Source organism: Salvia hispanica, chromosome 2 (genome assembly GCF_023119035.1).
Source record: "Salvia hispanica cultivar TCC Black 2014 chromosome 2, UniMelb_Shisp_WGS_1.0, whole genome shotgun sequence".
NCBI classification, from domain to species: domain Eukaryota; kingdom Viridiplantae; phylum Streptophyta; class Magnoliopsida; order Lamiales; family Lamiaceae; genus Salvia; species Salvia hispanica.
This window is the reverse complement of record NC_062966.1, coordinates 31,027,675-31,040,607: the sequence shown is the minus strand read 5'-3', so window position 1 is coordinate 31,040,607 and position 12,933 is coordinate 31,027,675. Positions and strand designations below refer to the sequence as shown.

The following is a 12,933-nucleotide window of genomic DNA, read 5'->3' as shown; positions in this document are numbered from 1 at the left end:
TAATATGTATATATTGGATTGGACTGAGTTTTTAGAAATGCGATCACTCGCCCCTTTAAAAGCCCATTTCTAATATGGGATGGATGGTAGTTTCCATGAAAGTTTGATTTTCTTAATTTCTTAGATAGTAATGTTTTGTGTTTGGTTCAATAATCTGAAAAATAGATAGTGATGTTACCATGATTTTTGTTGGATTTTAGTGATGGGCTTAGCTATCACCGGGTCATTTCTCTTAACCGGTTGGAAGACAAAAGACTTTTCTGCAACCAAACAATGTGATAGTTCTAAAGAATATTTGTGTATAGCAATTTTGTTATTTTAAATTAACAAAATCAGTTTAAAAATTATGTTTTAGACCGTTAGAAAATGTCAGCAGATGACAAAATAACTGATGAAAGAAGAAGAAGAGCTAGGAGGAGATAAAACCCTAAAAACTTTATAATTAATCGTCTCAACATACATACTACTACATCTCAGTAAATTCCAATTAATAATGAAATAGGAGAAAGAAACAACATAGTAATATCCAAAGTAATTATAGTAAATTAGCTAGGGTTGGTACGTTGAAGCAACATCTCTAGATCTAAGTAAGGCAATGTATGAGATGAATGAAGCAGTGAATGCAGAGGTGGATCGAAGAGCTACTGCTGCCTCGCGTCTAGTATTGATATGAGGTATATGAAAAACAACGACAACGAGAATTGCACCAACGACAACTCCAACGATATATTATGAGAATTTCTACTTTATAATTTGTTTTCTGAATCTGAATTGAAGAGAGAGAGATAGAGATTGACTGAGTTTTTGTTGAATATTTTGAAATTAAACAAGTGGCATAGTAATTTCCATGAAACTTTGATTTTCTTTATTTCTTATATATATAGGAGGAGTTAATGTTTTCTACTCTTTAATCTGAAAAATAGATAGTGATGTTACCTCCATTTTTGTTGGATTTGAGTGATGGTTAGCTATCAAGAGAAGGAGCCCACCGGGTTCCTCGTATACCGAGTGCAAGAAAAAAAGAAAAAGAAAAAGAAAAGACTTTTTTGCAACCAAACAATGTTGAGCTTTCTCTATTCTATTTCTACCATTCCATACGAGTACCACTACATCATATCGGCCGTATTTCACACTTTAACTAATTTATTAATGCTGGAGAAAACAAAAACGTACTAAGAATAAAAAGGTTTTTTTTTTATATTTCTTCATATAATCCAAGTAATTTAAACTAACTACGTATTTTTATTAGAGCATCTCCATCCGTGCTCCTAGCTAAGAGTACGGAGGTGGGCCCGGACACACTTTTACTCCTTGTCCTTAACTAAGAGCACAATACCCACATCCGTACTCTTAGCTAAGGACAAGCTCAAGAGTCCCACTATTCTATGATTCAATTTAAATACTCTAATTATTAAAAACATTTCTACATTATAAAAATACATTAAAAAATAAAAATTACATAATTAAAATCCTAAAAAATAAAAATTACATAATTAAAATACTAAAAAATAAAAATACATAATTAAAATCCTAGAAAATAAAAAAATATATAATTAAAATCCTACAAATTAAAAATTACACACGTGGAAGACTACTCATCTAACCCCAATTGCCTCTTGAGACCCCGGATCATTTGCTCATGTGTTGCAAATTGCTCCGGAGTCATCTTAGACGTATCGTTCAAATAGAGTTGGCCCAAGAGGGTCCACAACGAGTTGTTCGGGGGTGGAGGAGGCACAAAGGGAGCGGGAGCGGGGGCGGATGGAGTCGGCGCGGCGGCGGGGTGGTCGTCGCCTTCTTCTTTCCGGCCGGCCGGCGGAAGCTGCTCGGGCCGGCATCGGGGCTACCCGAGTTAGCTCCGGCAAGCTGGGTAGCCACATCATCGGGAGGCGCCGTCGGATAGGGCTACCGACTGTACCGTTTGGCTGGAGGAGCTGGAGGAGGATGCTACTATGCCGCCCCTATACTTCGGATGTAGGCGCCCCTCCTGCCAACAATCGAGGTACTTGAGCGGTTTGAACTCCTCCCGTTGGTAGGTCACCAAGGCGGCAGTGATGATGTCGAGCTCGCTCGTGCCGCTCCCCACCGACCGCTCTTCATGGAGGTAAATCCCCTGGAACTTCTCGATTGCCTCGTTGCATCTGAAGATGCAATTGCGAACCATACTATCATTGCAATAGATGGTTCCCCCGGCCGGGTTTCATTGTAAAGACGAGTGATGCGCCACCAATAAGTTTCCCCAATCTGGTTCGTGCCAACTTCCGGATCTTTGGAGACTGCCAAGTAGGCTTTGAACATCGCCATCATCTCACCCGGAGTGTACGGGGTGCGGGTGCCACGAACGGGAGGAGTAAGAGCGAGAAGTAGGAGTAGGAGTAGAGCTCAGCTGCTCCCTCCCGATCCGGGTTCGGGTGCCCACCCGAACCCGGAGGCGTTTCGTCGTGCACCGGGTAAGGACGGTAGCCACCCGGAGCTTGCGAACCTTGGGTTTGAGGAGGGGCCGTAAATTACATTTCCGGACTAAATCCGGCCTCGGAGTCGAACCAATCATGGTTCAACCGCGATTGCCGGAGGGGTGATCGCCGGAGCCGGACATTGTGTAGTGTGGTGAGAATTTAGATGAGAGAGTATGAGGAAAAAAGATGAGAGAATGTAGATGATGATAGAATAGATGAGAATGCGATTTTTTGTGTTGAAATGGGGGTATTTATAGATGAATATGTGAATTTTGGGGAAAAAAATTGAAAAATAAATTAAAAGTGGGTAGAAAAACGGATATAATTTTTTGGGAAGTGGGAACATATTTTTTTAAATAAATTTTGAATTTTTAAAAAAAATAATAAAAAAACGAATTTGCCAACAGTTATGCCGTTGGCCAATCAGGGCGTGCCACGTAGGGCTGCTCAGCGGTACGGACGTGCTCTTAGCTAAGAGCAGCGCCATGCCGCTGGCAAGGACGGACGAGCTCCATCAGCGGACGGACGGCATCGTGCTCAGCGGCACGGACGGACGAGCACCGTCCTCTTCACCGCTGCGGATGCTCTTATAGTATAAATAGAGAATAAGAGAGAAAAGAGATGTTGTATTCAAAGGGTTTTTTTATGCCAAATATACTACACTTGTTGTCATCTTTGTAGTGGTATATTAGGAAATACTATTGTACTAGGTGATTCATTTAATTCCCAGTTTCGATTTGATATGTACTCCCTTCGTTCCATAATAGATGTCACACATTCCTTTTCAGTTTGTCCCATAATAAATATCATATTTTCATTTTTAAGAAAAAGTTCTCTCTTACATTAATATAAAAATTACTCCCTCCGTCCCACTCAATATGGCCACAAGAATTGGCACGAGATTTTAGGAAGTGTGTTAGGTGGAAAAAAGTAGAGAGGAAAAAAGTAGTTGAATATTTTAATGAAGAGAGAGGAGGGGGGAGGTTATTTCTAAAATTGGAAAGTGGTCATCTTGATTGAGACAAACGAAAAAGGAAAGATGACCATCTTGAATGAGACGGGGGATTATATTTTCTCTCGCTATTTAACACACAAAACAAAACCTCCTAAAATCTCGTGTCGTCCCACAAATATGTCATCTTTTATATAACGGAGAGAGTACTTGATTTCTTTAAAAAATAAGAATTCTCATTTTACCAAATTAATACATTTAGTGCTCAATCAGAATTGGGCCTTTAGCCCATCATTCTTGCCAGCTCGTCTCCTTCATTTTCCAGTCTTAGAGTGTCCACAATATGGAGCCGCAGTTCCCGCCTAAGGGCTTGGCTGAGCCGCGGCTTCCTATAGCTGCGGAAACGGAAGGCCGCGGCGGAGGGGACGGACATGGGCACGCCACCAACTCGGCGCGGACACGGCTCGGGGGAGCAGCGGCTCTGCCCGTGGCTCTCTATCGCAGGGCACTCGGAGCCGCGGCTCTGCCCATCGATTTTTTTTTTGTTTTCAAAGTTTTCTATAAATACTACTCTTTCCGTCCCATAATAGATATCACACTTTCCTTTTTAATTTGTTCTTTTGGAAAAAGTACCCTCTCACATCAATTATAAAATTATATATTCTCTCACCACACAAAATAAAATCTCCTAAAATCCTGTTCCATCTCCCAAGTGTGACATCTACTATGGGATTGAGAGAGTACATTTTGCACATTTTCACCTCACACACATTTTACACCCTAATTTTCACTCTCTATATTTTCATTTCTATGAAATATACCAACAATTGAAAAAATAATTAGATTTGTGGTTGTGGCTTGTCCACTATTTGGCTAGACAAGTTTTTTTGTGGCTTTTGTGGCTTGGCCTTGGGCCTGGGCTAGCTATTGTGGACACTCTTATTAGTCATCTATATGGGCGAATTGTTTTCTACTTAGTGCCGACACTAAAAAAAACTTAGAATGTCCACAATAGAGTGGACATGGTGTTAGAGTTTGTATACTAGAAATCACGTTTCGAGTGATTGAATACTGTAAAACTCTTATTTTATTTTCCAATGAATAAAACAGATTATTTTTGTCATAATGTTGTTATGTTTTACATTTAATGGATGTTAATGCATGTTTAAATGTATAAGTTAACTTAACAAAGTCTAAGTCTTTGTTTTAGTAGACCGGTTGTGGGCGTCGTCCACTTTAAGGTAATACGGTCAGTTCTAAACAAAGAAAAATATGAATTTCACAACCTAGATGGAATTAGACTACCCATCGAGAAAGGTTGCAATGTCAGTCCGTATATTTCTAAGCCTTACTGAAATAAGATGACATTGGTGTGGTATAGCACTGAACGGATCTAACAGCAAGACTTGCCTTGGGCTATCTACTGAAAGGCGAGGTCTTGATAAATATTTATTTCTTAATCAATGTAGGTTAGCATTGAGCATACGGTATTGATTATGCATTGCTTTGACTTATCAAATGGTGCGGGTTTTTCGTAACCCAACAAGGTATTTTTCTGCTCCGTAGAAAAGCATGTTTTAGGTTTTCAATATTCTTAAAGCATGATTGATTCAAGTTATGAGCATGATACATGTGAAATTTGCGCGAATAGCTTTTGTCTAAATAATCTGCTAAATAGATCTGATAATTATGTGATTTGTTTTATGCACCCGCTTCCGCTGCCAGCTCCATCACATGGCTGGTGGCACAACCACAAAAAGTTGTCCACAACCATAAAAAAAAGTTGTCTGGCCCAATAGTGGACTTGTCCACAGCCACAAATCACATTATTTTATCAATTGTTGTTATATTTTTGTTCAATTGAATAAAAATTATAGGACGATAATAATTAGAAAGAACACATAATTTAATTTTAAAAAAATTAAAACCAAATCATCATTGTATTATAGATACAGGAAAATTATAGAGAGTGGAATAAGGCCGGTGTAGATGTGTGCGAATGGGCGTGAAATGAGAGTGAAATAGGGAGTATTTATATATATAAAAAAAGCGGTGTCCACGTGCCGCAGCCCTCCCGGTCGTGCTATAGGCAGCCGCGGCTGTGAGTCCACAGCCTCGTCCCCGCCACCGACTTGGCCCGCCCATGTCGTACCCTCCTCCCCTCGGCTGCCCATGTCCAGCATTATAGAAGGCCGCGGCCGCCGAGGCTCCCCTATAGTTGAGTGTTCATAATAATGTGGACACAGCCGGTGGCACAACCACAAAAAAGTTGTCCAGCCCAATAGTGGACTTGTCCACAGTCGTAAATCACATTTTATTTATCAATTGTTGGTATATTTTTATTCAATTCGAATAAAAATTATCAGACGAAAATAATTAAAAAATATATAATTTAATTAAGAAAAATTAAAACTAAATCTTCGTTGTATTATAAAAAGATACAAATTATACAATGAAGGGTGGAGATTGGAGTGGTGTGAAAATAATGAGGGAAAATTCCGTTGCCGCCGCGGGCATAACTGCGGCCTCGGAACCACCGCCCCGTCCCCGCCACCTACATGGTGCGCCCCCGTCATCATCCATGCGTCGCGGCTGGAGGTCTCCATGAAGGAACTGACAGCGGAAGCGTGCGTCGAGTTATCATAATTTAAAAATTATTAATCGAACAAATAAATCACATGATAATCTATTTAGCAGATTATTTAGACAAAATCTATTCACGTAATTCTCACATGTATCATGCTCATAACCTGAATTAATCATACTTTAAGAATATTGAAACCTAAAACATGCTTTTCTACGGAGCAGAAATAATACCTAATTAATTCTCCAAAGAATTGATGATGGCTAGCGACTTCTCCACGTGACGCTTTGAATACTAGACCACGGATCTTCTCTCTGGTTCCCGAACTGTACTCCAATATCAGTGTGGGCTGATCTCACGGGAATACTAGGACTTAAATAAAGAAGACAGAAGAAATCCTTTTCCGATTTGGAGAGAAATTCGAACTCCTCTTACTAGAGGGGGACAAAAATTTTAACTGTAAAAACTTATGATTTCTGTCTCCTTTATTCTCCTATTTATATTAAGTTACTTTTGGGCCCCAGACATGGATCTATGGAAGGTTTTGGATATGAGCTCATCCAATTTACTTTTTACTAATTAAATTGAACCCACAATTTAATATAAGCTTTAATTGGAATATTACGAGCAGCCACTACAGAAGTAATATTGAACTCTCCTCATCCAAATCCGAAATTATAAGTAATCCGGGTTTTCGTTTTAACTTTCATTTCCCGCGCTTAGCATAAAAATATCTATTAATTAATTAATGTTTGCTATGGACTTAATTAATTAACTTCTTATTAATTCCAAGAGTGGACTTAGCATGAAACGCTTATTTATTATTCATAGAGTAATCAAACTCCAACTAGCTAGGTACCGAATAATAAAACCTTGTTTCGCGCTCCTCTTGAGGACATTATCAAACGAGACTCACCTCGCGCACGATTCAATATAATAGCAATCCTAGCATCGCTAGATATTAATCACCAATACCCAATATATCAGGATTATTGGGTTACGAAAAACCCGCACCATTTGATAAGTCAAAGTAATGCATAATTAATACCGTATGCTCAATGCTAACCTACATTGATTAAAAAACAAATATTTATCAAGACCTCGCCTTTCAGTAGATAGCCCAAGGACAGCCTTGTTGTTAGATCTGTTCAGTGCTTTACCACACTAATGTCATCTTATTTCGAGTAAAGCTTAGAAATATGCGGACTAACATTGCAACCTTTCACGATGGATAGTCTAATTCCATCTAGGTCGTGAAATTCTTCTTTTTCTTTGTTTAGGACTGACCGTGTTACCTTAAAGTGGACGACGCCCACAACCGGTCTACTAAAACAAAGACTTAGACTTTGTTAAGTTAACTTATACATTTAAACATGCAATTAACATCCATTAAATGTAAAACATAACAACATTATGACAAAAATAATCTGTTTTATTCCTTGGAAAATAAAAATAAGAGTTTTACAGTATTCAATCACTCGAAACGTGATTTCTAGTATACAAACTCTAACACTCCATCACTATAGGGAGCCACGGCGGCCGTCGAGGCTCCCCTCTAGTGGACACTCTTAAGGCTATGTGTGAGAACATGGAATTGGAGGTGTGGAATTGGAATTAAAACCTTCAAATCCAAATCCAATGTTTTGTTCCACAAAAATGTTTGGATTTGGAACTGAATTGCAATTCCAAATCTTTCAATTTCACAATTTGAATTCAATATCAAAAGTAGAAAATTAGAATTCCAAATAGTTACTTATAAAATTACATATTTTCACTATATATCCACAACACATACTTCACACAATGCACACATTTCACACAATACACACACTGCACGCATTTCACAGACTTCACACACTATACTCATTTCACACACACTATGCATATTTCACACACTTCACACAATACACGCATTTCACACACGCTACACAAATTTCACACACTACACAAATTTCACACATACTTCACACACTTCACATATTACACACGCTACACGCATTTCACACGATGCACACGTTTCACACACACTACATACAATTCACACACTTCGCACACACTACACTCATTTCAAGCATTCGAAATAGTGAGTCTGTAATGTGTGTATTTTGTGTGTGTAGTGTGTGTATTTTGTGTGCAGTGTGTTTATTTTGTGTATAGCGTGTGTATTTTGTGTGTAGTATGTGTATTTTGTATATAATGTGTACTCCCTCCGTCCGTGAATAGGAGTCACTGTTTTTCCATTTTAGTCCGTCTGCGAATAGGAGTCCCGGTTCACTTTTACCATAAATGGTAATAGGGTCTCACCTTCACCTAACTCATTCGACTCACATTTCATTTAAAACTAATATATACAAGTGAGACCTCTATTCCACTAACTTTTTTTCCACCCACTTTTCTTAACATTTCTTAAAACCCGTGCCGCCAAGGAATGAGACTCTTAATGGCGGACGGAGGGAGTATATTTTTTGTAAAATGAGTGTAGTGTGTGTTTTGTGTGCAATGTGTGTATTTTTTGTATAGTGTGTGCAATGTGTACTTTGTGTATAGTGTGCGTATTTTGTGTATAGTGAGTGCATGAGTGTATTGTGGGTAGTGTGTGGATTGTGTGTATTTTGTGTATGGTATGTGTGGTGTGTGTATAGTGTTTTTGTAATGTGTGTAGTGTGTTTATAGCATGCATTGTGTGAAGTAAGTATTTTGTGTATTTGTGTGTATAGTATGTGCATTTTGTGTATAATGTGTGCACACAATTTCTTCAAGTTCAATTCAATATTATTTCATTTTACCCAACATAGGATTTGGAATTGAATTAGAATTCAATTACTTCCAAATCAATTCCGTAGAATTTGAATTCCATTCAATTTCAATTTCGTGTACCAACGGATCCTAAGAGTATTTTTTAAATATACAAAATTGAGTTCTAATTGTTTGTGTTGAATTTTTTCAAAAATAATACTCTCTCCGTCCTTGATAATTTGTCACTTACTTCCATTTTTGTTTGTCCCAAAAAATTTGTCACCTTTTATTTTTACCATTTTTTATAGTGGACCCTATATTCCACTAACTCATTCTCATTCTCATTCTCATTCTCATTCTCATTCTGTTATAAAACTAATATATAAATATATGATCCACATGTGACTAACTTTTTCAACCCACTTTTTATTACACTTCTTAAAATTCATGCCGGGTCAAATGGTGACAAATTATAAGGGACGTAGGTAGTAACAATTAGCATGTAAAAGAAATAATTTTTAAATTAAAGACAAATTAACTTAATCTTTTACTCCTTGTTAATACGCTTTCTTTTGTGTCCTCTAATTTTTGTTGGAAAACCAACAATAAGAATGCATTTTTAAGCATTGGCGGTATATTTAGAAACACAAATTAGTGTTCTTAATTAACGTGTTTTTTAATTTATTGCAGCGCGATTTGTATCCAACCTACTCACGTTTATTAATTTTTAGTAAATAGTACTCCCTCCGTCCCACTTTAGGAGTCCCGGTTGAGTTCGGCACGGGTTTTAAGAAATGTAAGGGAAAGTTGGTGAAAAAATATTGTGGAATGTGGGTTCTACTTTTTTATATTAGTTTTATAATAAAATGTGAGCGGAAAAATGTTAGTGGAATGTGGGGCCTAATACCATTTATGGAATATTCCAACCGAGACTCCTAAGACTACGTTTATCTGCAACCACTCAACCCAACCCAACCATTCACTTTTACAATATTTAATTAATTTCTATCTCCTCCACATCATCTTCCATATCATCAATATTCATCCAACCCAACATACATTTTTTATGGTTTATCAATGACCATCCAACCACACCATTATATATTTATTTCTATATTGATTTTAGATAATAATATTATTATGGAAATTATTTAAATATTGCACAATAAAGTTCATAAAAATAAGACATTAGTATATCAGAGAAAAAGAATTATATGCAGTGTGAAGATGATATTTTTTTGTGTTCAAACTATAACAAATGTGGTCTTTATTTGTAGAGGATGAAAAATTAAAAAATTTGATATAATTTTTAATATAATATATAAAAGTATATATTAACTTTTAAATAAAATATTTATCAGCCAATGAGATTGTGCCATTTGGCACAATCTCATTGGTTGATGTAATAAATGAGAAGAGAAACCTTGGGTCGGTGGTCTTGCTGCAGGTGACCGATGGTTGAAGAGAGGGGGAGACCTTCGTTTAATTTTTTTTTTTATAAATTCTCAATATGACATGGTAGGAGACTGGATCGCCGATAAATGTAGTCTAAAGTAAGACACCTAAAAATGGTAAACCGAGACTCTTAAAGTGGAACAGATGGAATACTAATTAATTATTGTTATATTTTTCAGAATAATAATTTTTATTGGAATCGTGCATCTGCACGCTAATAGAGTTTGAATCTCAAATAAAAAATCTCTTAATAGTATTTCTAAAAGTAATGCGTTAAAACATCTCCAAGAAAAAGGGTAAATGCAGAGGTAAAGAGAAATAACTATCATATTTACTTCTTCTTAGGAGGTATTATACCTTCTTTCATTTTGAGAAGATATCTTTATCTCTTCTTGATAGAAAAGGTAAAAAGTTAGTTATTTTGTTTGTCTTTTTAATTTACTTTCTTTCCTTGGAGTCCATCGCATTTTAAGAAGGTAACATTACCTTTTTGGGAAGATAAATGAGAAATATATCTTCTCAATATATCTTTTCCCCTTGGAGATTATCTCAGTAATTATTTTCCTAAATAGAGTTCTTAATCAACACATACTGAACAACATCCAAATAAATCAGGACTCCAAATCAAAAGCCAAAATCGATATAATTGTTTTAGACCCGCGGGTATTATAAGAAAATCGTGTTCGGTTAAGTAATTATGAGACGCGAGAAAATAATTTATGAGTGAAAAAAAATTCTTTTAATTAAAACAAATTAACTCAACGTGCGTTTAATAATTATTTTTCCATATACGCAGACACACTCACATTGAGCATCCACTTAATCAGATCAAACCACACGGAATATTTTTTAGGACAAAAATAAAAAAATTATAAGGTGTAATATCACCTCCATTAATTCAAATCTCAATGACAAACAAAGAAAGTGATAAAACCCTAAAATTTCTCAAACTCCATCTTATAACATACAACTTAGAAATTCAATTAACATTGCAATATCATAACCTAAGTACTATACTACTAGTATAAATTAATAAAAATCACAGAGAAAAAAATACAGGGACTAATTAACATCCTCCACAAAACTAATTAACGAGACTGCATAATAACTCTTGTTTGTATATAGTATATAATTAAAACTAGCATAAATAGCAAAATATATAAATAAAAAAGAGTGCATGAAATCAATGAAGAAAAATACTCATGGAGTATGCAACTTGGAAAGAATCTGCAAAACACTAATCTTGAGCTTGAGAAGCAATATATAATCCGCCGTTCTAACAAAAAGCTCGTCCGAATCCAACCCTTCGCCACCGGGAATGATTTTCTGCAGCTTCTTCACCTTCATTTGCAGCGCCACGCCTTCCATTTTCCGACCACGTGCACCACTTCTTTTACTCGATGATGAACTCAATATTCCTCGTCCACGTCTCATGATTCTGCAAAAAAAGATGAAAATGAATATGAGAATGAAAATATTGGAGGAAATATGAGGTATAAATGAGTGTGGAGTTGGGGGGTGGGAGGGGGGAGGGGTCATGTGGGCTTATCCAAATTTGGTTATGTGACTTTTCGAACACTTGAACTGTTTCAGTTGATAAACCATTGTGTCGTTTAAATTAGGACTATTTTATTTATATTTGTTTTTGAATATTTGGTGTTATTATAAAACTCCATTTGTATAGTGATGGTGTATATCTGACAGCTATATTTGTGGGATGACAACGATGTCTTAAACTGCAACTAGTTTGGGGTGTTGTAAAGCTATGAACATGGCTGCAGCTGTTAAGATCAGCCGACGTTACAATCAGTTTCGATAGTGTCCCACACTTTAATTTCGTCGGCAATATAAATAATCAAATTTAGTGCCAATCACAGGAGTAAGATTTTAAATGAAATATTAAATCACGATTTTCAATTTTTGTAAAATTATTTTATACTCGATATATATGTAAACAATGTATTTAATGGCACTCAGTACAACACAAGTATTGTTTAATTCAAATAAGTATTTAAGTTAATGAAACAATGTTGTTTTGTATATTATCAAAAAATATTGTTCAAAGAACTGAGAACAATGAAAGTTCTTGATTTATATTCTATTTTTCAAAGTTATGGAACTAACCATAATCTAACTAAATCAAATTTAGTGATTTAAGTAGCTACTAGTATTATTCTTATAGTATGCGCATACTTTACGGAGTATTAAATTCAAGATTGGTCATTATAAACCAATCCAAGAAATTATGAAACCATGGAAACATTATATGATTTTATCAATCTATATTGTTAACCTATATACCTGAAATAATAGACAAACTTTTCTTTTTGAAAGATCATAATAATATAGTAAAAAAATGAGAAAAACAATTATCGGCAAGAGTGTTTATGCATTTGTCCCGTGATAAATACTGTGCGTGTGTATCATTAATATATATACTACTCCATATACTTTACCATCGATGCAAAGCAATAGATAGTGTTTATATAGGGGGTGTTCGGTTTGCAAGATTGTATCACGTGATTAAATATGTAGTGTGTTTGATTCATGAGATTCAATTCCACAACTCAATCATAGATGGATAATCATAAGATAATTAGTCATAACTTAACTCCCTACAACTAAAATAATCTCACAACTCAATTCTAGATTGTTTCTTGGTACTATTTTATCTAGGAAATCGAACACTATCGTAATGAACTAAATTAGAATACTAAAATTGAAAGTTAGACGACACCGTAATTTCAATA

General features: G+C 35.9%; 1 protein-coding gene across 1 annotated transcript; it reads right to left on the bottom strand.

Annotated features, from left to right (window-relative positions):
- Positions 1-11,281: 11,281 nt before the first annotated feature.
- Positions 11,282-11,669, bottom strand: LOC125208380 (transcription factor PAR1). The gene has a single exon (XM_048107985.1). It carries the CDS (start codon positions 11,615-11,617, stop codon positions 11,384-11,386), a length of 234 nt encoding a protein of 77 aa, XP_047963942.1. The 5' UTR covers positions 11,618-11,669; the 3' UTR covers positions 11,282-11,383.
- Between the last annotated feature and the right edge of the window lie 1,264 nt (positions 11,670-12,933).

Excerpts from the sequence above, each read along its gene's own strand:
- LOC125208380 (XM_048107985.1), bottom strand. The coding sequence starts at position 11,617 with ATGAGACGTGGACGAGGAATATTGAGTTCATCATCGAGTAAAAGAAGT.